Raw genomic sequence first — 25836 nt, 5'->3', positions numbered from 1 at the left:
AGTTGGCCTTGGGAATTTTTTTGCTGTTCCCACTCCTCATGTTTTGGGACGTCCCAGTGGTTAAGAAGATCAGGGGCTGTGTCGGTCAATGAATGAAAGAGAGAATGGGATTTTTGGCTTGCCGTAAAATCTATTTCCCTGATTTTCATTGACAAACACAGCACCCACCCCTCTGTGGAGTTGTAATTCTTCTGACACTTTTTGTAACAAAACTGAGTTCCTATAGCAGGGAGAGAGAGAGTATACCTCCTGGGACTGCCCCAAAGGCGTAGCCAGATTCTTTTTCTGCCTTGTCCTACTCCTGTAGGGGGCAGTATAACCCAATTGTTAAGATCAGGAGCTGTCTGTCAATGAACACCAGAGAAATGGATTTTACGGTGAGTCAAAAATCCCAATTTTGTTGCTTAGCGTTCTGAAATAGACACCATTTTTGTTTACTAGTGCAACTTATAACATCCAAGTGAAAGATCTAACCCCAACGCAAACCCAAAGAGTATCACGGAGTTGGAAAAAGGATCACCCTCTTATATCAGTATTTTGTTGACCACCTTTTGCTTTAATTACAGCCTTAAAGCGGTAGAATACTCCGCTGTTTGACTTTTACCTACATGTAAGCCTATAATAAGGCTTACCTGTAGGTACAATTAATATCTCCTAAACCTGCATGGTTTAGGAGATATTCAACCTGCATGCAGCCTCTGACGTCAGCGGCGCATGCGCTCTGAAGGTCCGGCGGACCTTCAGAGCTCCTTGCCAGAAAGTGAAACTCCTGCGCGCATGCAGCGCAGGAGCCGCCAAACCAGGAAGAGACTCCGAGGGAACATGCCAGCACCCTCAGCGTTGTCCAGGCGACCATGTCGGGGCTTCATTCTAAGGGAAGTATTTCATAATGAGCTAGTATGCGATGCATACTAGCTCATTATGCCCTTGTCCTGCAGGGTTTTTTTTTTTTTTTTCCAAGAGCATACAACCGCTTTGTCTGTTGGGTTATGTCTCTATTAACTGCAATATTTGCCCACTCATCTTTGCAGAACTGCTCAAGCTCAGTTAAATTTGATGGTGACCGTTTTTGTGGACTGCAGTCTTCAAGTCATCCCACAAATTTTCAATGGGGGCTCTGACTGTCATGCAAGGACATTCACCTTTTTTTCTACTTCAACCACTGTGGTCATTTTTGCTGTGTGCTTTGTCTCATTGTCATGTTGCAAGGTAAACTTCTTACCATTGACAACTTTCTGGCAGAGGGCAGCAAATTTGATGGCAATTTGCCCCATCTATTTTACTTCTAAGTTCCTGCGTCGGGACATGCGGGCACTGGAACGACTGTAGGACAGTCTATTGAAGGGAAGATGATCGCAGGCTCCTTTTCCTCTTTTCCTATATTGAAGTTAATCTGGTATAAATAATATCCCCTTATTTTGGACATCCTATATACAGCAGAAGCTCTTTGGTCAGAGTTACTTGGGTCTCCTTTTTACCCAATCTAGAACCTGGGTGGATATGGATAACCAGTTGTGTTTTTCATATCTGAAACCTTTTGACAGCTGTTGGCTTCAGGAACATACAAACTAGGTGCCCCGCTGAGATCTGGATCGTCTCCGTGTGCTCCGGTGCAGAGAGAGTGCGGAGAGAGGATATTATACGGTCACCCCTCATATTCCAGTTTTTCATCTTGTATACACTCAATTAGGTAAGAACATAGCTCTTTCCTGGGCTGTAGAGGGTTTCTCTTGCGCTCTTTTGCGATCTCTCTCTCGTTGGATATATCTATCTCTTTGATTCATTTTCATTGACTTTCACTCCCTCCATCACCTATTTTAATTGATAGATTTTCTAGTAAAGCAAGTTCTTAAGTTCCTTCTGTACTCTTTCCAATGTTGGGGGCAATGGGTTAAGCCATTCTCTTTGTATGCACTTTCTAGCTACTGTTAGACCCATTCTGTATTAATTTTTCTGACTATCCCGTTGGCACAGTCTCCCATTAGCTGCTAAAAATAATAATTTGGTCCTCTGGAATTCTACAACCACAGATGTTAGTTCAATTTTTGAAGTGCTAAGCATCTAAGTGACCATACCAAAAATCGTGGGCTAACGTGGCCTTTTTTTCTCCACACTTTAGACAACTAAGGTTGAGTCCTGTCTGTGGGTCATAACCTTGAATTGGTAAATCTGCTTGATTCATGATCTCATATTGCATGTCTCACTATACTTATGACTTTACAAACCCTTTGGTATCCCTGCAGTTTTTTAAATGTTATGTTGTCCACCTGAAAATTCTGGGACCATTTCTGAATATTGGGTCTACCTAGATCAAAAGCTCTAAGCCTTGTCAAGTATGGATAAGTGACAGATAGATATAGATAAATCTGCTGTTTTTACTAGAGTGTCTAAACAGGAGGTAGACATGTCCTGTACAGGATTTGATGCAATACTCTTCCAGTAAGAAGACACATAAAATAAAAATCTGATGGGGGGGTGGGGGGGGGTTATGAAATTTCTGGCTTAAAAGCCTGAAAAGTGTATGTTCTCCCTGTTTTCATATCAAGCACTGATTTGATTACAACAGCTGTAGAACTTCTAACACTGAGGTTTGTTTTTAACTTTACTTTTTTTCTGATCTTATTGTACAGCTTTTGAAACCCATAACTGGCAAATTGAAAACACAGTGGGACATAGGTTTGCAACAAGTGAAAGAAGCCACGCAGATGACTGTTGAGGGAAGGAAAGATAAGTTTACCTTCATTTATATTAAAGACCGTCCCCATCTAAATCCTAAAGTTGCTGGGAAGGCTGTTCCTGTAGAGTCTTACAAGGATGATGAGTCTGATGAACCTTCTGAAAGCCCTAGGAGAGATGATGGAGTGCCTAGCAAAAGGAGAAGAGTGTCAAGGAATTCCTCTGCCAGCTCTCAAGAGACTGATCCTGATTGGAAAACCACTACTGAAAGCTCAGATGCTAAAGGAGCCATGTCCTCACCCATCCAGAAGAGGAAGTCAGGAGCACATAACGCAAGAGGCAAAAAGGGAGATGCTGCTACTCAGTTCCTGGTTTTCTGCCAGAAGCACAAAGATGAGGTTTGTCTTAAATGCTAGCGTTGTTAACAGAATGTATTACTTTTTTTTTTTTTTTTTTGTATAAAGGCTTTCTCCACTAAAAGCGATATTTCAAATTTTAGTAGCCTTGTCAGCTTCCATGTCTCCAGAGGCAGGATTCCTCGCAATTCTCTATACTCTCCCACAGAGAATCCACATATCCCCCAGAGTGTGATAACGTTGGCTTGGTGCCGTCAGATTTAGGAATTCTTTTGTGCATATCTCTGCTTTCCAGTCCTTGAGAGAAATGAGGGTTGTATTTAGTTTATTTTACCCACATCTCCTAGAAAGAAAAGTTTTCCCTCCACAGATTGATCTTTTATTTCTCTTTTTTTCTTCTCCCCCTGAACGGTACGCCTAAAGTAGAAGTTTAGTCTAAAACTAATATCGCTAATTCTATTGGTATCTACAATCTAAGACTAACCTATCTAGCTCTACATACCTTTTCTGGAGCTGCTCTGGTCCAGTCCCACGCTGAGCTGGCAGTGGTGACTTCTCTGTGTAGGCGGCTGACAACGGAAGCCGCCTGGTAACTCTATGGTTGACATCACTTCCCAGGCATTTCCTTGTGGTCTGTCTCCTCCACACAGCATCCCCTGGTGGAAACCACACCAGATCGGCTTCAGAAAATATGTATAGCAATTTTTGGTTTACAGGTATAGATAGGTTAGTTTTCGATTGTGGCTGCCAGTAGATTTAGAAATTTTAGTTTACGCTGAACTTCCACTTTAATTCTCAATTTAATTTTATAAGGAGGTCAGATGTTAGGTTTTACAATGATTACAAGTAGCATTAAACCCCTTGAACACAATAAAATACCATTACCTAGTAAACTATTTGTTAAAATTCTTACCCCAGCACTTCCAGATTACAACTTAATGTGCTACTTCCCTGAACTTCCAGTTCTCCCAGTGAAGTGTTAAGTGGACAGGGCAGTCTCCTTTCATTCTGTTGCTTGGAGGGAGGGGATGTAGCAAGGGAGTATGAAAGAAAATGCAGTGCTAATAAAAGTCCATTAAAAAGTCCACAGTTCCCAAGGAGCACCTAGGTGTGCAATGGCAATAGCCCTCCACCAAACACCACAGCAAACTACGCCTCTTACCCCTGGGAGTGCGCCACTAGATCATAGGTGGTGTAAAAAGCCCAAACAAACAGCAGCAATACTCCTGTTCAGCATAGATTGTACACATGTGGTTCCAATCCTGTTGTCCCCTTCTAAGAGTATCTCTCCACAGATTTAGACGTGCCAAAATTAGAACAGGGACCGCTAATGGTGTTATATATCAAAAAAAAAACCTGGGTATTTAAAATTACGTCAGTTTAACTCACAATTGAGCAGTGTTAAAGTAGAGTGTAAAAATTGGGTAGTTTCCAACTGACAAAATGGCCGCGGCCCACCTGTGTAGGAATGTCGCATACCCAAACTCCTCCCGACACATTTCGTCCTTTTGGACATCAGGGGCCCTGATAGGACGAAATGCGGCGGAAGGAGTTTGGCTCTTTGTAATTGTTACTTGCAATATATTCTGGCTGCTGTCCTTTGTTACTAAAACCTATGCGCAGGGATTTTGTAATTTTTATTTGTAGCAATGGAGTGCCTTGCCACCCTGGACTGTGGGACTGTATTTCTATTGATGACCACTGTATAAGGTGATCTTTTGCTGCACACTTTATAAAGTGACACAGCTGTAGTCTCTGCATGCAAGGCTGACTTTAGAGGGTTCTGCAGGAGAATGAAAAGACACCCTGAAGAAGGAAACTTGGGGCAACAATCATGGCACCAGTTTTAACTGAAATGTAACCAAGAATTAAAGATAAACGACATACTTGGTGATTAAATCAGTTGCTGAAAGTGGAGGAAAAAATGAGAATTTAATATCGAAGCCTAACTCCAGTGAAGACGTTTTGGAAGTCGTTAAAGAGTAACTTCATGCTTATCTTAAAAATAACAACAAAGGCACCTTTTATAATGTTTAGTAATGACAATCTACGAAAGCTGCTTATAGAGAATTCCCTTCATGTCCAGGAAGTTAGGGTCGGTCTTCTGGAATGTGTAACCATGCACATCTGGGGGTGAAGGCACTGATGATGTAGCCTTCCCAGGATGCATCTGTGAGGCTAGGGATACATCACCAGTGCCCTGCTCAAACAAGATGATGATATAAGAAATGTTTAAAAAATGTAAGAATTTATATCTGCATGCTTGTTAGGGGAAGTGGGGAAAGGTTTTAAATGCAGCCTGTGTCCTTATAAAAGTATAGAAAATGTGTTTTCTCGTTTTGATCTGAAACCTGTTGTCCTGAAGTTGGGGAGGGGTTGAGTAGCTAATAGTGTTGTCGTCTCAAGCAAGAAGTTAGACAAGCAGTAGATTTCTGGTAGATCTTTTTTTTTTTTTTTTTTTTTTTTTTTTTTTCCCCCCTGTACATTTTCAAAGTCCCAAAACATGACAAAATGGACATAAACTTTCAGAACTATACAGCAGCACCAGACCAAATGGAACAAATTATGTTTAGTTGACTTTATCCTATCTGGGAATGGAGAGCACAGGACTGTCTAGTCCTTTCACTCCATGCTGACATTCTTGGTCTCATGGGTAATGAGTAATAAAATGCTCTGCTGCTGTTCGTGGGCTCTGTTCAGTGATGGCCATAGGCACTTTGCTGAAGAAGATGATCAGCCAAAGTAAACTCTGATCTCTTGACTCGTCGTATGCCTAAATGCATAGCTTCTTTATACATTCGTGTTCAAGGGAACCTGGAACAGTGTGCTGTCCCAAGATCTGTACGTTCTATTTCTTTATTGGAAAATGGGGCTATTCTGGAATGTATCCAATCAGGGGCATTTGGCATTGGATGGCATTGTATATAGTGTCCACACTTGGAAGGATGAGAGCCGGTTCACACTACCACGACCAGAAAGTCGCCCCGAGACTTGGGAAGAGACTTGGGAAGAGACTTGGGAAGAGACTTGGGAAGAGACTTGGGAAGAGACTTGGGAAGAGACTTGGGAAGAGACTTGGGAAGAGACTTGGGAAGAGACTTGGGAAGAGACTTGGGAAGAGACTTGGGAAGAGACTTTTGCGACTTTGTCTGTGGGGAATGCCTGGCTAATCTCTTTCTTCTTCCTGGAAAGTCTGATTAACAAGTCGCTTCAATTAAGATAAGGAGGCGACTCCCATTGAAGTATATGGGACAGTCGGATCACAAGTCGCCTCAAAGTAGTACAGGACCCTTTTCTGAAGTCGGAGCGACTTCAGTAGTGCCAATTAACACTGCACTGATTACCATTGCTTTTGTTATGTCAAGTGACCTGGGGCTAAACAAGTCGCCTCACAAGTCGTGTTAGTGTGAATGGGCTCTGAGATTTCTTTGAAAATATTTTTGTAGTGTGTCAATCGGTCAGAGTGTTCTACAGCTTGAAGAAAGAGGTTCAGGCCAGCTTGCAGGCGTAAATAAGTTTTTGCTGTGGGGGTTCCAGTCCTAGGGCACCTTTTTGTGTTTCACTTTGGCAACCTACATCGATCTTTTAGAGAGCTTATTATGTAATTATTTTTAATACGAAGCTGGAGCATATGTTTAATAATGCCTTGCTTTTCAGGATGTGTTTTTTTTTTTTTTTTTTTTAAACCACTTGCCGACTGCCACACGACTATTTACATCGGCAGTCAGCCCCTCCACAGGCAAAGCGACGTAGGGCTACGTCGCTAGCCTGTAAGGGTTTTGGGAGCGAGCGTGCGCCGCTCGGTCACGGACCTCCCTGGCCCCCCCCCGCGTGTGTGTGCCCGGCGGTCCTGATCGTCCGTGACAGCGGGAGAAAGGCAGGCGGTTAGTGTAAACAAAGCCGCCTGTCAGTCTCCCGTGTAAGAATGGTGATCAAACGGTTCTACTATGTAGGACCGTTGATCACTGCTCTTACACATCAAGCCACAGCCAATCACAGTTAGAAACACGCCCCTAGGGACACACTTAACCCCTCCCTCTCAAAAGTTAACCCCTTCACTGCCAGTGTGATTTTTACAGTAACAGTGCATATGTATAGCACTGATTACTGTAGTAATGTCACTGGTAACCCCAAGTGTCAGTCAAGGGTCCGATCTGTCCGCCTCCAATGTCGCAGTCTCGCAAAAAAAAATCGCAGATCGCCGCCATTAAGCGTTAAAAAAACAACAAAAATCTTTCGCTTTGTTAGTAAATGCAATAACTTTTGCGCAAACCAAAATACGCTTTTTTTTTTTTTTTTTTTAATTTTGTTTTTTTAAACCAAACATATGGTAAAAAAAAATTGGCCTAAAATGTTAAATTGATGCTCTTTTTCTGTTTATAGCGCATGATTTAATCACACAGGTGATCAAATGCCACCATAGGAAAACTCTATTTGTGGGAAAAAAGGACGCCAAATTCGTTTAGGTACAGCGTCGCACGACCGCGCAGTTGTCTGTTAAAATCATGCAGTGCCGAATCGTAAAATAGGCCCTGGTCAGGAAGGGGGTAAAATCTTCTGGGGCTTAACTGGTTAATGCACTTTGGTTGACCTTGTAGGGATTAAGTCGTCACATAAGACCGTCTCAAAAATTGCCAGTAGTGCAGTAATTGCTTTGTGTCTTGATAAGCATGTTAGTTTGGTCTATACTTTACGTAGCAAATACAGGAGAGATGGAATTTAGACTGGTTTGTGGAGTAATGTCTCTCAGGAAGTTATGACATATTTATGACATATCTTCCAATGTGCATTGAGTGGTGAAAGTGTTTTATCAGGAGATTGAAGGGTTTTTCCATTAGTCTAATTATACCTTCTGATTTTAAGGTTCGGTTCATACTGCTTTGTCATGGGATCTGACTTGTAAGACCTCAGGTCGCATGACATGTCAGATTCCAGGTTTCCCTATGAGAGCTATCTTAACTGATACTACACATACACACTTTGCTCCGACTTTAGAAAAGGTTCCTGCACTTCTTTGGTCTGGCTTGGGTGTTTCAGCCTCCTTGTACAGGCTCCTAAATGGTATCAGTCAGAAGGAATGTGAACCGAGCCTCAAGGTAGAGCTGTATCTGCTTTCAAAAATGATTTCCTTTTGCATCATTTCACTTACAGTAAGCAGCCTCATACATGATTCTATTTTATTTCCTTCCACCATGGGTGGAAGGAAAGACCATAGCTCAATTCCCCCATGAACAGTCGGTTCCACTGGAGAAGCATCTTGCTGCTCCGGTTACAAGAGATGTGGAACAAGAATCCCTGATCTGTTCTTACTGCCTGCCTATAGTGACACTTAGTCATCACCAGCCACTCAACCTTTCCTGTCTTGACAATTTCTACCAGCTTCCCAGGCTAAAGAACGGAATCCTTGCTTCCTAGCTTGATCCTGTCTGCATGCTACCCTCTTGGAAGTAGTCTTTTGGTATGGTCATCATGTAAGACTGTCGCAGACACAGCCTCTTCCTGGCGCTAAACCCAGAGGTCACAAATGTGCTAGTTCCTGACTGCCTGTGGTTCTAGCCACATCCACGCCATTAGCTGTGGAAACTTTCTGATAACCAGTCATTTAGGTCTCGCATGAGCTTTCCAGTGAGACTTCCACCACCCCTAAGCTTGAGATGTTTTTTTTTTTTTTTTGGATCTGACATTGACCTTGAAATCATCAATCGCATAGTTCAAATGTCTCTGGCTCTGAACTTTTATCTGTAATGTCTTCTGCCCTGCATTAGTACATATGCACAGGTCTCTGTAACTGTAGTGCTGGACTGCAAAAAACTCTGTTTGGCTTTGAGGGACATCATCTCTGCTGAGCAAATCTGCATGTCATCAAGGATGCTACCAGGAAGTACTCTTCTTCCTGGTAAAACTTAAGAAACAAATGTGCAAGTCCTCTCCACGGGTTTATTTAATGGAAGTGTCTCTTTTTGCTTTAGGCCCTCTTCACACGAAGGGTCGGATTAGGGCCGGTTGTCAGTTTTTCAGGCGAACCTTTATACCTATGGGCTGGCGGCTGTAAATGAACTTGTCTGTTTAAACCTGCCTACGTCTGATCTGGTTCGCTAAAAAAATGAAGGGGATCAGTCCTTTGTCTAAGGGGATCAGATTGGAGTCTGTTTTACACCCAGTCGCCCATGGAGCATAGCAGGCTCGGTCCGTGTCTGCTCTGCATAAATTGGGCAGATGTTGACTTGTAATCCGCTCTGCTCTGATCACCGGACCGATGATCAAAATGGAGGCCACCCCTTGTGAAAGGGGTTTTGATTTGTTCCTAACTTCCAAGTGGAAACGCAATTTGGTTCTTCCAACCACATGCAAGAGACCTTATCTCTTGCATGTGGTTGGAGCTTATCTCTCAGCCAAATCTCCCTAAAAGCCCTCCTTGACATATAGGTTCACGTCTGATGTTGGGACTTGTAGTTCACTCATACACAGAGCTCTGTGTGTAAATTATGTAAGTTGGTGGAGCCCCGCACGGCTGCGTTGTTTATAAAAAGTTACAGCTAGTATGGGGAGCTTCTCCCTGTTCTGCTGCCACTGGGAAAAAGAGCACCCTAAAAACGGGTGAAACATGTAACATGTTCCCAAAGGAACTTTTATCGCCAATGGGTTTTTTATTTTTTGCTAAACAAATGAAGAAAGACCAAAAATATTTAAAGAGAAAAAGTTTTTCTTATAAAATTTTAGCAAAAAAGTAATTGTTCTTTTATACTGATGGGGCTGCACGGATATACTGGGCACTGGGTTATAGTGTAAATATGCCATGTCAGCTTTGCCAGTTATCAGCTTTCCTTTCCTCACGCTGACAGCAAGGGAATAAAGGAATGCCGATAACCGGAAAGTTTGTTTGCATGCGATCTGCTGTGATTAGACTCAGCTGATCACATGGTAAAGGTCCACTGTGATTGGCCTTTACTTTGATCTGTTATAAGCTTTGATCTGTTATAAGCTATGTACAAAAGAACACTGGGGGTGTGTTCGGGGAGGATGTCCAGAACAGAACAAGAGCTGCGCTGTAGCTGTCTTTTGGCTATATTGCGGTATATGGGTGGTTAAGTTGTGTGCTGCAGTCCATTGACTCTGACATTTGTTAGAGTCTTGGGTCTGGTGGTAGCCTACTTATAGTGAGTTCTTTTCAGGAATCTGCAATTTCAACATTCTGTCATCTAGGGCAAATCTGTATCGTATCTGGGCAAACCAATTTATTTAACTCCAAGGACCAGGCTGTCCTTGTCTTGCATGACACCCCAAAATACATTCTGCTACTCCTCCTGAGTATGGCGATACCACATATGTGGGAATTTGTCACAGCATAGCCACATACAGAGGCCCAAAATGCAAGGAGCACCGTCGGGTGTTATAGGAGCATAAATTACACATATAATTTCATTACAACCTATCACACTTTTGAAGGCCCTGGAACACAAAGACAATGGAAACCCCCACAAAATGACCCTATTTTGGAAAGCAAACTCCTCAAGACATAATCTAGGAGGCATGGGCTGCAGATAGGTACTCGGGTACACTGATCGGCTAAAGAAAGGTACTCTGATGAGCTTCAGAGAGGTACTTGGGTATTCTGATGGGGTGCAGATAGGTACTCGGGCACCCTGGGCTGGAGACAGGTACTCGGGTACTCTGATGGGCTACAGAGAGGTACTTGGGTACTATGATGGGCTGCAGAGAGTTATTCGGGTACTCTAATGGGCTGGAGACAGGTACTCGGATACTCTTATCGGGCTGCAGATAGGTACTCGGATACCCTGATTGGCTTGATACAGATAGGTACTCTGATGACAGGTACTCGGGTACTCTGATGACAGGTACTCAAAGTACCTGTCATCCAAGTACCTGATTACCTGTCGTCAGAGTACCTGATGGGCTGGTGACCGGTACTCTGATGGGCTAGTGATAGGTCATCTTTATTGGGGGGGGGGGGCGCAATCAGTGTGTTTTTGGGGTGCACTATGATCGGTAACTAGCTGTTACCGCAATCTCCTCCTCACACAGGAGCAGTGTGTGAGGAGGAGAACACGGTGACAGCTAGTTACCGTGTTCTCTGTTGACATTCTGTCACGTGGTAAGAAAAGGCCAATTTCATTGGCTCTTTTCCTAGATCAGGGATGGGCTCTGTCCGAGGGATGAGCCTCATCACCGCGCTGCGTGCCCCCCGGGGGGCGCGCATTGCGGAGAGAACGAGCGGCTCGCACTGGAGCCGCTCATGTGATCGGACACAGCCGATCATGTGGTGAACAGCCAATTTTATTGGCTGTTTACCTTGATCGGCGATGGGCTCGGTCTGAGGGATCATCGCCGCCATGCGCGCCCCCAGGATCGAGGAGCACTTCCTGCCGGCGTCATTTTACTATGGCCCTGGTATGGAAGTGGTTAAGTGTACTTGGCTCAATTCATGGTACATAGGGTGATTTCAGGCAGCTTTCTTTCCCCTGCAATCTGCATCTATTTCTTCTGACAGTTTTTTCCCCACACCAGGCAATCCTTGGTGATGACACCACCCCCTTTTAGCACCCAGATTGACTGCCTCAGATGTGCAGGTTTCCTTATCCTACTAGTTTAACCTGGAAGTTCTTCCCATTCTTGTGTCTGGCACCCCTGAGCTCAAAGTGCACCCTTACGCACCGTAGGAAGCGCACCTCTGGAGAGGAGAGGGGCAGAGAGGAGATCTGCTCACTTTGACTACGGAACTGAGGGAGGAGGGGGGATTTGCAGAGACTCACAAGAGAGAGCAAGATGACGGAGGCATGTAAACTGACCACTGTATTTGAGATCAGCAGCCATTATAAACATGGTTAGTTGGGGAAGACAGGAACAGGCAGGATCAGGTATTGTACAACATGGAGAGGGACAATTACCATGGAAGTAAAACTGTGCTTTATCTCGTGCTTTAAAGGGACAGGAGCAAATAAGTTAATTGTTGGGGTTTAAATGCACTTTAAGCACCTTTAGTTGACCTTGTTGGTTTGTGTGATCTGCTGAGGGTTTACTGTATATTATGGAAAGAGTTCTGTACATATGGATGGATACAGTGTTATTGCTTACCTGAATCTGAGAGATATTCCATTATTTTCCCAGGTGATCAGTGAACACCCAGATGCTTCCAGTGAAGAGATTGAAGAACTGCTTGAGTCACAGTGGAACATGCTCAGTGATAAACAAAAAGCTCGCTATAATACAAAGTTTGCCATTCTCACCTCTCCTAAATCTGAAGAAGACTCTGGTAAACATCATAGCCACAATGTACTCTAAGGCATTTTAATATCACTTGAGGTTTTAATGGGGAAATGACCCGTTTTTTTTTTTTTTTTTTTTTTTTTCTTCTTCTTTGAACCAGTTAACCCATATTTATACACTTATTAGCCCAGTCTGTGATTACTGTGGTTCCTCTCCCTTTTTATCCCTTAAGTAACAGGTGAAGAATAGGTTTCTATTAACAAAGCCATTGTGGAAAAACTTTTTTTTCCCCCATACCCCCCATGTTTACTCTGCTTTTACCTCAATATGCGTTAAGCCAAGCTACCAGATTGGGTGTAGGAGTAGTCCATAGTCACAGGTGATGATCATTCTCAGATGGCACGACAATGCAGTATGTAACATGCTTAAGTTAGGAATATTGAGGCATAGGCTGCATAGTATCCTCAGGCCCCTTTTGTGATAAGTTTTGTTATCAGTTTGTTATACACTAAAGTGGAACTCCAGGCAGGTATACAAAAACATTTGTTAGTTCAGCTATACATTTAGGCTCCTTTCACATTCGTGCATCTCCAAAGTCGCACAATTTCCAGTGAGACTTTGGAGCGACTTTGATCCGTCTTTACATTCTCTGGACCAAAGTCGCATCAAAGTAGCCCGACACCTTTTCAAAGTCACCTGCGAATTTAAGTTCCATCAATTTTACCCGGTTCCATTGAAAATGATAGGCTGCGACTTGTTTTGTGAATTGTGCGACTGTCATTTTGGACATCCAAGTGTGAATGGAGCCTTAAAGTGGGACTTTGGGGTTGTAACATGCAAAAAACGGTGCGTTTAATAATTTTTACATGCTGCATCATATATGGATTAAAAAAAAAAATGGCCATACAAGTATATTTTTGTATACTGGAAGTATAATTAACTAAAAATTTAATGTGTACATTGGATAACTGTTACGTTTTTGCTTCTGAAAACTGGCCTCGCTTTTGCAGCAGACATTTTAATGCCCCAGATAACTTGTGTTGTGCAGTTAAAATCTGGAAATGTCCCATTCATCCAAAAAATGACAGGTTTGTTTACTACAATGAGTCATTACAAGATGATTTTCTCACCTACATTTTTTTAGATTTACAGAAACCTAAACACCATTTCTCCGTGAAATGGATATGCAACTATTTAAAGCTTATAATTCCCACAAATCAGTATGTAATATTCACTAGAGTAGACTGTGTGGATTTGCTCATTCATAACCACCACCTTCTCCTATTTTTATTTTTTTGAACTCTGAGGGAAAAAAAAAAATACCTGTCACTCTCCACATACAAATTACATGTAAGTATTTTGTTATTAAGCTTATAAAAAAGATCATGGTAATACAGTCAAAAAGTGTAATGTGGTTAAGGCCCCTTTCACACCAGAGGACTAATCGGGTCCGCCTGTCCATTTTCCAGGCGGACCAGATTGAACCATCCATTGTTCTCCATGGGGGTAGTGGATGTCAGTGGACATGTCTGCTTTCACCTGCCAGCTTTCGGTCTGCTAAAAAAAAAAAAAACGGATCTGGGGTTCTGTTCCCCATTTGTCAATCTGATCAGATAACTGTCAGATAGAAATGGACGGGCAGTTGGTTTCCATCCGACTGCCCAATAGAGAAGAGCGAGATTTGTTGGTGTCCACTCTGAATGGCGAAGCGGACACAGACCTGTCATCCCAACTGCTCAGCTGGGATCAGCAAACAGATTTCCCGCTGAGCAGGTAGATCTGCTGAATGGAGTTTTCCCCATCTGAAAGGGGCCTTATGTTTGGTGCTTGGGTATAATGTGTGGAAAATAAATGATGGCACTGGAGCTCTAGCATGGGTGTGCCAACAAAGGGGGGGGGGGGGGCACATGGGTTGCATGACAGATATCATTATCCGCTAAACAGATGGACAGGTTCTTCAGGAGATTATACAGTTTAGATAAAAGTATTTAAACAGCATGTTTAGCATTGTAGATGAGATTCTGATGAGGTGCAGAATTTTGGCATTGGATTAGCAGCTCAATAAGTAGCATTTATATTTTAGCCTCCAAGCTCTTATACTAGGACTCTCAAGATCACTTTTAAATTTTGAACTAAAAATACCCAGAGCAGCATGAATGAGATTAGCACTGACTGACCTACAGCATTCCCAGCCCTTGGCAGACTTTTTTTTTTTTTTGGCGCTGCCTACTACTATATATATAAAGAATGACACCGCGCTAACAAACAAAAATCAAAAAGCTGCTAGCACTACAATCAATGAAAAAGTGTGTACATATAAAACATATAAGTGCAGCGCTGGATATAGACTTATCATACATACCTAGAATATCTGTATATAAACATTTGTGAAAAACTAAAGTCACAAAGTCAAAGTGGGAAAATGTAAAAGTAAATACACATTCTGACCAAGTGCTCAGGTGGAAATCTGATGAGGACCCAAAGCTGTCCAGATGCCAGTAGTCACCAGTGGGACAAACTCACCACCAAGATTGAAGATATTGCACTTACCATAGGTTATGGACCCAGGTACCATATAGTAAATGGGTCATGCAGGCAGGGATAATCCACAATTATAAAGAGACCCAATGACTCTGGAATCTTTAATCGAAATATGTCACCACACTTCTGGTAGGGATTATCCCTGCCTGCATGACCCATTTACTATATGGTACCTGAGTCCATAACCTCTGGTAAGCACAATATCTTTAACTGTGTTGGTGGGCTTGTCACATTGGTCACTACTGGCATCTGGACTTCTTTGATTCCTTCTCTGTTTTCCAGCATTTTCACCTGAGCACTTTATTGGAATGTGGACAGATTTTCCCACGTGACTTTGTGGTATTTCTTACGGGCTTTGTTTTCACGAGTGTGTGTATATATATATATATATATATATATATATATATATATATATATATATATATATATATATATATATATATATATATATTATATATATATTGTGTGTGTGTGTGTGTGTACTTCTTTAAATATTTTAGATGGTGTGGGGGAACTTAAAACAAAGGGCAAACAAAAATTCCAGGGTACATAATAATAAAAAAAACATTTCAGCTAGGCTTTTCCCATGGTGTAAAACAAAGGACTGAAGTACTAATTAGATACATCTTGGGAAGCTCTATTTCTATAAAGGCTGCAGAAACAATAGTGCTGTTAGTTTCGTGTACACCAAAGTTAAACTCCAAACAACTAAATGTGTATCCATTAACATTTAAGTAAAAAAACTTTATACATATTATCCTCCACTACACACCTCCCCTTCTGGGTGCCAGCCAGGATGTATAGCATTGCACAGGGGTGTCAGGGACATGTTTACAGGATAGGTTTACATTTGGGAACAATGTTACACCTGCTTTTAGGGTGGAATATTGAACCTGTTTCCAATCCTGCAGCCGCTGCCTGGTTTGTCTCCTCCCCTTCCTGCCCTTTGGCAGCAGTAGGAGTTCCCCATATTTGCTGTCACTTTTTTAATTTAGATCAGCCGTATGAGGCTCTGTGTGTGAATGAACGGCGAGCCTCGACATCGGACGGCTTGTAGTTCTCAATGAACTACCACGAGGATGTGCTAGTTCATTGATTCTTCCTGTCAGTGTATGTGCTTACTTATACAAGATGTACGGACACACAGATACACTGAAAGGTCTGCAGGAGACCTGCAATGCTTTACAGGCGCCCCAAAAAAAATGCACATTTATTGAACCTTTTTTTTTTTTTTTTTTTCCATTCAATTCTTTCTTTTTCAATGCCAATGTTATGCTTGTCTAAAGGCCTGTACACACGTACCGATTGTCGGCCGTAAATATTCAGCCAACGTCCGATCGGCAGATTGTCGGCTTGTTAGTATGATGCTTCCAACAACCGACTGCGACTTTTTGGCCGAACAAAATCTGGTGTGCAGGCTATAAAAATTTTTGTTGGCCAACAAAGAACGGCCGATTGTTCGTCAGTCAGTACAGATTTCGGCCGACAAAAGCCAGATGAGCAAGACTGGGCATGCTCAGAGAAGAAAAAACACATGGAAAGTAGACCAGAACATGACATCACTTCTGCAGTTGGTTGTTGTTGGCCGACAAAAGTCCAGTGCAAGTCTAGAGCACATTTCAACCAACAAAAGACGGCTGATCGTTCGGCCGACAATCGGTACGTGTGTATGGGGCTTTTGATTATGGATTGAACACACAGGAAAGAATCGGAAAACTCCCCAGAACAGAATTTAACTATTTTTTGATGGTAAAGGCTGTTCACTTATGAGTATTTTAAATGTGTTTAGATTCTTGCTTGGAGTTCCAGTTAAGTGTCTCATCCGGTCATTTTGTAGGGAAGGGCTGTTGTGGCTCATTTAGAAAAATTCATAAGTCCAGGCCTGGTTCCTCTGAAAATTCAATATCCCCCCCCCCCTTTTTTTTTTAAAGGGAATCTATTGTTAAACAATACATCTTTTTCCGAAGCCTATAGCAAATACAATTGCCTGAATTTGGAACTGCATGTAGGACAATTTACCTTGCAGTGAAGCTGTGCAGAACCAGATTCAATTTCTCTGAACTCAGCCAGTAGGTTGTTTTATGAATTGGCTTTTTATGTCCGAACCTTTTTTTTTTTTTTTTTTTTTTTAATGACCCATCCCAAAAGCTTTGTTACCAACCTAATGTTTATGGTGTAAATATTACAGCATTCAGGTCCACAGCCACTGTTGAGAACTACTTCCGTCCCTATAGAAGTGTTCCCCCCCCCCCCCCCAGTATTCCAGGCTATATTAAAAAAACAAAAAAAAAAAAAAAAACAAAAGTTGCTCATCCGCTGACAACAGAAATCATTATTTGGATTCTTCTCAGCTTTGCCAAGCAAATCCTGAAACTATTGGGGAGATGCAGACCAATTTCTGTATCACACATGATCTTCAGTGGCCATGTTTTGTGTACGGTACTGCAAACACTCCTCTCCCTTCATTGGCACAGCGACAATCCTGTGTATAAGAATTTATTATGGAATAATTGGATACCGATTTTGAATGGGGAACCGTGAATAAAAAACAAAACAACCCTTCTGTATTCCTCAAGGTTCAACTCCGAAGGACGCAGGGGAAATCAAGAGGAACACATTTCAAGAGTCGCCAAAGAGGAGATCGAGATCAAGAAGTAAATGAAATTCCTGTTGTCCACTTTTTTTTTTTTTTTTTTTTTAAATATTTGCTACAGAATAAGTTCATGTAAAAGAAACCTCTTTGTGGGAATAATGGCTTCTTGAATACATTATAGGTGTAGTGATAATAATTTTTCTCCTTTTTTTTCCTGGGAAGACAAGACGTACTGCATGTAATGTTAATCAATGATCTCATGTGTTCAGTTCCATGTGCTTTGTTGTGCAGCCTTTATATCAGATTCTCTTTCCTGCCAGTTAAAGCTAGACTTGTTAGCTTGTCTCTAGTACTGTTAATTGTTGAACACCCTATTAGCTTGTAATTCTAACAGTGCAGACCTCTACTACATGTGATTACAAGAACAACATGCTCGTAATCCTAAGCATCATACCTCATTTGTTTCTCAAGAAGAGAACTTCATTTCCAAGACAACTTTTGTAAATACTTTTTTGTTTTTACAGTGTCCACTCGGAACTGGTAAATTTTGGGTGGATGTTGCTTTGAGTCACCAGGTGTCTCCTAATGTTTCTGCAGGAGATTGGGGTCTTGAGCTCCCAATTCTAACCTCTCGCCACTATTTTTTTTTTTTTTTGCTCACCCCTACGCCTAGGTGGAGAACAGAGCTTAGGACTTTGGTTGTGAGATTTCACCACCTCGTTCCTGCAAATCAGCGTGTGATTCCTCATGGCAATATCCATCCAAAAACAAGAAATGTCTGTGCGGGCCTAATCTTTAAATGTGCAGTCCTGTTGTTATTGGAAGAAACAGCACAGTGGTTACCAGGACATGAACAGTCTTATGTACAGGCAAATCCATCCAGACTGCATCATTTCAACGTAATAAACTATCCATTTCATTTGTTTGGTACATGGAGTTAAAACAGTGGTGTTGCACGGTGTTGGGGGGTGGGGGGAGGGGAGGTACACAAAGTGACACAAGCAGAGGTAACAACCTCAAGTGTCATAGCGCAGTCACATTCAGCTGAATTATAGTAATACAAGAAGGAAAAATGTGATTCATTGTACGCTGTGCATCATATATTTACAAATGTTATGTTTTCATAAAGTTAATGGTTAATATGAGCCAGCAATAAATAAAAGAATTGACCTTTTACTCTGTGTTGGTAAAGTGCTGTCTTTATGCATGCTATACAAAGCAGTTTATTTTTTATTTTTAAGGCATCGTATATAAAGCACAGTAACCAGTAGCAGCCAGTAAATAAAATCTGTCACGTTTCTGATGGCAAGAACCAATAAAGGCAAACATCCAGCTATTTCTTATTGTTAAATAGATTCCAGTTAACCTCATGTCCTCTCCACTAATGGTTTGCCAATAATTGTTTTATAGAAGAGAAGGGTGTGGGATGTATGGTTTAGATGTTAACCCCAATTAGGGTAGCAACAATATTCCTGGGTCTTTTCACACACATTTCACACCCTCCCCCCCTAAAGGTAGATTGCATGGAAATACAGGAAACCACACAAAGATGGACAGCAAGCTTACCGACGATGAAGAAGGCCCCAGGAAGAGACTCAGGACCCACAGTCAGAAGGTAAAGAAATCCATGTTTGCTTCATTACCTGCTATTACTAACATTGTAGCTAAGGCCAGCTCTAACTCTTCCAGCCTGCCTGTACATAGATTCCATTGTATTCAGTTTTCCCTTGTAGGAAAAACGAAATACATAAGTTTGCAGTGCAACATTTCTATTATGCCTGTAAATTAACCAGTGTAGACCGAGATAGTATTCCTTTGCAGGGAAGGCCCACGTTGTAACAATCTCTTTGAAGTGTATGGTAATCTTTGCTTTTGCAAATGCTTCAAAACCTGCTTCTTGTATCATGTTTGTCACTCATAGTTACTAGTCGCATCCCTGCTTTACTTTTACAAGTATTTGATGAAGAATAAAAAAACGATTTGACTGGAAAAGGACGCATCTTTTCCCTATTGAAGTGCTTTATGCATCTAAAGGCTATTAAGCTGGCTGGCTGGTTCAACAGAAACTGGACAACATTCAGCCATTGTGTACAGCAGCCAGTTCAACAGAAGCTGGTCTAACATCTGGCTTCTGTTAATCGGGCATAGTGGAAAGCCGATCAGCACTGGCAGTCAATCGGTGTACTCTGGGGGAGATCGATGTACCAACATCGCATAGTTAAAACCGCTAGCTCCTCCTGAGCTTCTCGGGTTTTTTTTACGTTCAGCCTGCTGGGTTGAAAAAGGAAAAAAAAAAAAAGAATAGCGTGTATCAGACTTAAGGCTCTGTTCACATGTAGGTGTTTTTGGGGAGTTTTTCTGCTCTAGGATCAGCTCTCAAAACGCCCAACAAGACCAATCCTATTCATGTCAATGGCCCCTGTTCACATCTGAGCGTTTTGACGCTGTGAGCAAAACGCCCGACGCTGAAAAAAGTACATGAGCTTCTTTTTGGGCAGATTACAGGCGTTTTCGATTGGTCTCTATTCAATCTAAAAACGCCTGTAAATCGCGGTAAAAAAACGTAGCCTTAGACACTGGGGTTGATTTACCAAAACTGGAGAGTGCAAAATCTGGTGCAGCGGTGCATGGTAGCCAATCAGTTTCTAACTTAAATTTAATCTTTGGCAAAAAAAAACCTGGAAGCTGATTTCTATGCAGAGCCGCGCCAGATTTTGCACTCTCCAGTTTTACTAAATCAACCCATATGAATTGCTTGTAAATTAATAACGGTCTTCAAGGCTAAGTTCTACCCAGCAGTGTGGTATATTATCGGATGTACAGTGTCTTCTGTATGAAACATGTTCTAAAGTAACAATTACAAAAAGGTCAGTATTTCAACATAACTGAACGCTAAACAGTCAATACATTACATATATATTTCGGCTTCTCAGCATTTGTACTGAGGATTGGGCATTCATCCATGTGAACATAATAATAATAATAAAAAAAAAATATGCATTGCAAAAAAATTACTTCTAAAATCTGTTTTCTGTGAGCAACACAGAACTGCCATAAGTGACCCTTCACCTCAATCCCCTCGCCCCCCCCCCCCCCATCCATACATTTTATTTTTTGTTACAGTAGTGAATGGGCAAGAGCTTCTCTGTTGTTTCTGGCCTCATATTGCACCAATTTAATAATTAGAATTTGAACCCCCCTCCCCCCAATTCCTAGAAAGGACATATGTGCTGCATTACATTCACTAATTGCGGAAAAAAAAGTGAATTGAGATTTAATGGCATGTAAGCTTTTCTAATTATTTTTTTTTTTTATCACAATATGGAACCACAGTGAAAACTCGGGTCAGGGTCTAGAAGTACTAATGGCGCTTTTCTACTGCATGGAACCGAACGGTTCGGCTCGCTTTTGTGCTTTTCCACTGCTGGTACCGCATGGTACGGTGTCGGAACGGTTCGGTACAGCGGCGCTTTTCCACTGCATGGAACCGAATGGTACGGCTCTCAAAAACAGTACCACCTTAGTTGTGGTTCCAAGAGGTTCCATACCCCGTACCATATCCCACAATCCTTTGCATGCAGTCACTACTAGCCACTAATTGGTCAGAGAATCCCACCCACCCCGTTGTTATCCCACCCACTTAACTTTAGTTCTACTTTAGTGGAAAAGAAAACCGTACCGAACCGTTCAAACTCCATACCATGCGGTACCAGCAGTGGGAAAGCAAACCGGGCCGAGTAGAGCCGAGCCGGTACTTTCAGTGGAAAAGTGCCATAATATAGCTCTACACATTTCTGCTGCCCTTTCCAGCTCTGTCATGGGAGCAATAGGCTTCATAGAAATGCTAGTTACCTGGCACTCATGCTTTTCTTAATCTAAAAATCTCATTGCTTAAAAAAATTTTTGGTCTGCATGACTGTTCCAGGTATTGACGTAGTAGTGAAGTCTGGGTCAGCATCAGCCTGATTTATTCTCTCAGGAAGGAAGGTTGCAGCTTTGTTTAAAAGGCGTGTTCACTCGCCACTTGAAGAACTAAATACTGGCATAAAATAGACCTCCCAGTTGTATATTGATAAGATATTCTTCATGTGGCTCTGTAGCTATTTAAGGAATTATAAGACTGTATACGCTCTGATCAGTGGAGTAACCTGGAATTTTGTAGTTTCCTAGGCTAAACCTTAAGTTATATGGTGAGTATTGAACAAAGCAGTTGGTTTATGGGCTCCCTGTGTCGCAACCATGTTCCAGAGCAGGGATATCCAAACTACGGCCCTCCAGCTGTTGTGGAACTACACATTCATTCAATGAGGCATTGTAAAACTGACATTCACAGACATGACTAGGCATGATGGGAATTGTAGTTTGTGAACAACTGGAGGGCCATAGTTTTGCAGACCCCCTTTCTAGAGCAGTGGTTCTCAACTCCGGTCCTCGGGACCCACTAACAGGCCAGATTTTAAGTATTACCTTGGGGGATGCAGACTAGAATACTGCAATCACTGAGAAGCAAATGAGATCACCTGTGATGTAATTTAGTTATCTTGCAAACCTGGCCTGTTGGTGGGTCCCGAGGACCGGATTTGAGAACCACTGTTCTAGAGTAATGAATTGGTACTCTGAAAGTGTCAGCTGTAAAAATTACACGTTTATTTTGTCCACTGTCATGAAGAAAGTGCAGCAGTGATACGTCATCTGGTGTACATGTGACCAACATTGCAGCTATTCTACCATGCCTAACGGAATCCCTGCAAATCTGCCTGCTATACAAGTGTATATGAAGCCATCTACTGCCTCGCACACATTCCTTCTGTGTTTAATGAAGTCAGAATAATAAAGCAGAATAGTACCTCTCCATTTCTAATGAGGTGCCTTCCCTGTTACTGTCCCAAAGCCTATACAGCGCTTAACTGGTTCATTAGAGACAACGAAATTGACTTAATTCATTTTGAGGGCATCTCTCATTGGTCTTTAGTCCACCCCCCCCCCCTCTTTTTCTTTCCCCACGTTCATCCATCCAAATTACCCTGCAGCCGTGCAACGTCATAGCACTTCCTGCTTTAGATGGCATGCGTTTCTTTTGGAAGTGTTCGGCTTTTGCAAGTCTTCCACTAGATGGCAGCCAAGGATTTGTTTTTGTACAAGTCTGGAAGGCGATTTCGTCTAAATGATTCATTTTTTTTTTTCCATTTTTCAACATCCAGCTTCATTGAATATGTGTGTACAGGACACACATCTATAATACAAGCCACACCTTTTTTGTTCTTAATTGTCCGTTTCCAGCATTTTGAGTTTGTGTTTACATATGCTTAGTGATCATTAGTAAATTGTCATCCTCTGCTTCATTTTGTCCCCCCCCCCCCCCCCCCCCCCTCTTTAGCAGGTGGAAAGCAGTAATGAGAAGTCTTCAAAATCATGTAGAGGCAGAGAACGTGCCCCTGTAAAGGCCCAGCCAGGTAATAAAAATGCTCATGCTATGCACTCAATGTAGATGGTGCTAAGCTAAAGTGGGATTCCATTACTTTTATTTCTAATTTTTTTTGCTTACCTAATGTGTAGAGGTAGGATTTGGTCTTTGGGTGTTTAATGGGGGGCGGGGGGAACTCATATTTAGTGAGGGATTAATGTTAAGCAGGGGTTGGGGGTGCTCCTTTCCTGACCTCTGCTGGTCCAAGAGTCTGGTTCAACATCTGTAAAAGAGCCTGCTTTTTTTCTTCCCTGGAAATTATAAGTGTTATTAAAACCGCTGCCCCCACCCCCATATCTACCTATGCTGTAAAACCTGTATTAAGAAAAGTGCTTGAGTACTTTTTATTGATCTGCTCCTGGGGGGATAGTTACAGCGCTTCTGTGTAAGGAGTGCTTTACAATGGCTGTGAATTCCCAAAGCTGTGAAGTCGCCCACTGGCTCCCTTTGCCCATCGGTTATCAGCATTCCTTAGGCCCTGACCTCATATTGGCATCCTGGATCGCGGGCAAAATCCCCGCAATTCTGAATCATGGCAAATCGCGGGATGCCCACGAGATTCCCATCCCTTCCAATGGCACCCCAAACATGGCACAATTTTTCTGCTTTTGTCGCGTGAAGAATCACGGTAAAATCGCGCAAACAGAATAGCGGGGCGATTCAAAGTACAAGAGCTTCTTTTGGGCGACAGGCGTCCCACGATTCAGTTTGCACGATTTTACCATGTTTCAACGGATGACAACCGTGGCAAAATCCTGCCACGTTTCGGGTGCCATTGGAAGGGACGGGAATCGCATAGATGTCCCTCCATTTGCTGTGATGCAGAACCGCTGCGATTCTGCCCGCTATCCGGGACACCATTATGTGAAGGGAGCCTTGGGCCCCTTTCATACAGGCTTTCTGATCAGGTCGGACTGTCAGTTTTTCAGGCGGACTTAAGCGGATGCTACATGCACCCCTATGGAGTGGTGGATGTCAGCGGTGACATGTCCGTTGACACTCCCTGCTCTCCTATCCGATCCTGTCCGTGAAATCAAGACGGATGGAAACCTTATTTTCTATCCGTCTGGAGGATAGGACCGGATTAAAGCGGACAGGCGGTCCGTTTTCATCCGATGTCCCATAGAGGAGAGTGTGGATCTGACAGGTCCATCTCAGCACAGAGTGGAGATGGACCTGTCATCTGCTTGCTCAGCAGGGATAGGTGGATCGATCCCCGCTGAGCAAAACTGAGTCCGCCGGGCAGAAAGCCCGTGTGAAAGGAAACTTAATCTATCCTCCCACAGCTGTACTCTGACCCGGGGGAGATATCTTACATAGGCTTATTTCTTTGTAAAGAAAACCTTTTTTTTTGGACCCAGTGTTACCATATTTTAGTTTATGGGCTGTTTTTTTACATTTTTTTTTTTTTCTTTTTTTTTTTTGTGCGTCAAGGATTTATTTATTTATTTTTTTTGTTATGACCTGCTACCATACACATGCTTATGAATGGAGAAGAGTGTCTTTTGGGTAAATTTGACCTCTGAATTCAGTCCATAATTTGTCCCTACCTGTAACATCGGCTTTTTGTGTTTTGTAGATAATCAAGAGTTCAGCTGTTTTGCATTGCACTGCATTTAAAGCAGAGCTCAATTCAAAACTTTTTCGGTCTGTTTAAATAGCAGGTTAGGCATCTTGCGAACCATCTGGATGGGAAGTGAGAAACTCGCCAACTGTGGCCCAGATAGCTTTAGAAACCTGACTAGAATTCTAACATTTGTTTTGTCTGGGATCGCATAAGTAAAACTATAGAGGTTTTAAAACTTCACTTTTATCTAAAACAAAAAAAAAATCTGGCTGGAGTTGCAACTTAATGGATGTATCTGATCATCTTGTATGCATATGACATTTTATTTTTTAAAAGAGGGAAGTGCTCTAAACCTTAGCAATCAGTCAGTCCTCTTCCAATATTTCGAGTAGAACTTTGTAGCTGTATGTTGTTCACTTTGTACATTTTTTTTTTTTTTTGGAACTCCAGGAGTATATATTCAGTTTGGAAATTTTAGGGAGATGCTTAGTGTTAGTCCACCCTAAAATTAAAATCCCTGCATCTATAGACCTCCACGAACAAACTGTAACCTATCTAGCCCTATAAAGAAGAAATCAGTATACGGTACATACCTTTTTTTTGAAGCCAATCTGATCCGGTCTCCAGCGGCGGAAGCTCTGCAGAGGACACAGCTGAGAACGGCTCTGAAATGAATAGGGAGTGACATCACCCAAAGACTTACTATGGGGCTTCCTTTGTCGGATGTGTCCTCTTCTGCACCCATCTCCCACAGCAAAGCCGCAGATCACAGCTCCGCATGGGATCGGGTCTGATCGGCTTCAAAAAAGGTATAGGATTTTTTTCTTTACAGGGTTAGATAGGTTAGTGTTAAGCCCCGTACATACGCACCGATTGTTGGCCGACCGATTGGCTGGCTTTTTGTCGGTTGAAATGTGCTCTAGACTGCACACGAATTTTGTCGGCCAACAACAACCAACTGCAGAAGTGATGTCATGTTCTGGTCTACTTTTCGTGTGTTTTTTCTTCACTGAGCATGCCCAGTCTCGATCATCTGATTTTTGTCGGCCGAAATTTGTACTGACTGACGAACAATCGGCCGTTCTGCTGACGGCCAACAAAAATTTTATAGCCTGCACACCAGATTTTGTTCGGCCGAAAAGTCGCAGTCGGTTGTCGGAAGCATCATACTAACAAGCCGATAATCGGCCGATCGGGCGGCGGCCGAAAATTCACGGCCAACAATCGGTACATGTGTACGGGCCTTAAGACCATGGATATCTATAGATATTGGATGCAGGGATTTTAGTGTTAGGGTGGACTTCTACTTGTGCATTACAATTTAACTAAACTCATTTGGTTTTAGTTGAGTAAAATGTGCTATAGAGATTTTAGTCGACTAAAATACGACTACATTTAAAAAGGAATTTTAGTC

General features: G+C 42.3%; 1 protein-coding gene across 1 annotated transcript in view; it reads left to right on the top strand.

Moving 5' to 3' along the window:
• NSD2 (nuclear receptor binding SET domain protein 2) overlaps window positions 1–25836 on the top strand; it is a 162061-nt gene that overhangs the window by 75950 nt on the left and 60275 nt on the right. Inside the window, exons 5-9 of the mRNA XM_082252839.1 lie at window positions 2631–3074; window positions 12159–12303; window positions 17375–17452; window positions 18906–19006; window positions 22769–22844. Coding sequence (XP_082108965.1) covers window positions 2631–3074; window positions 12159–12303; window positions 17375–17452; window positions 18906–19006; window positions 22769–22844 — 844 coding nt within the window. The remainder of the gene's footprint in view (window positions 1–2630; window positions 3075–12158; window positions 12304–17374; window positions 17453–18905; window positions 19007–22768; window positions 22845–25836) is intronic.

Source organism: Pelophylax lessonae, assembly GCF_965119305.1.
Source record: "Pelophylax lessonae genome assembly, chromosome: 1".
In the NCBI taxonomy this organism is placed as follows: domain Eukaryota; kingdom Metazoa; phylum Chordata; class Amphibia; order Anura; family Ranidae; genus Pelophylax; species Pelophylax lessonae.
This window is presented reverse-complemented; position numbering and strand designations above follow the sequence as displayed.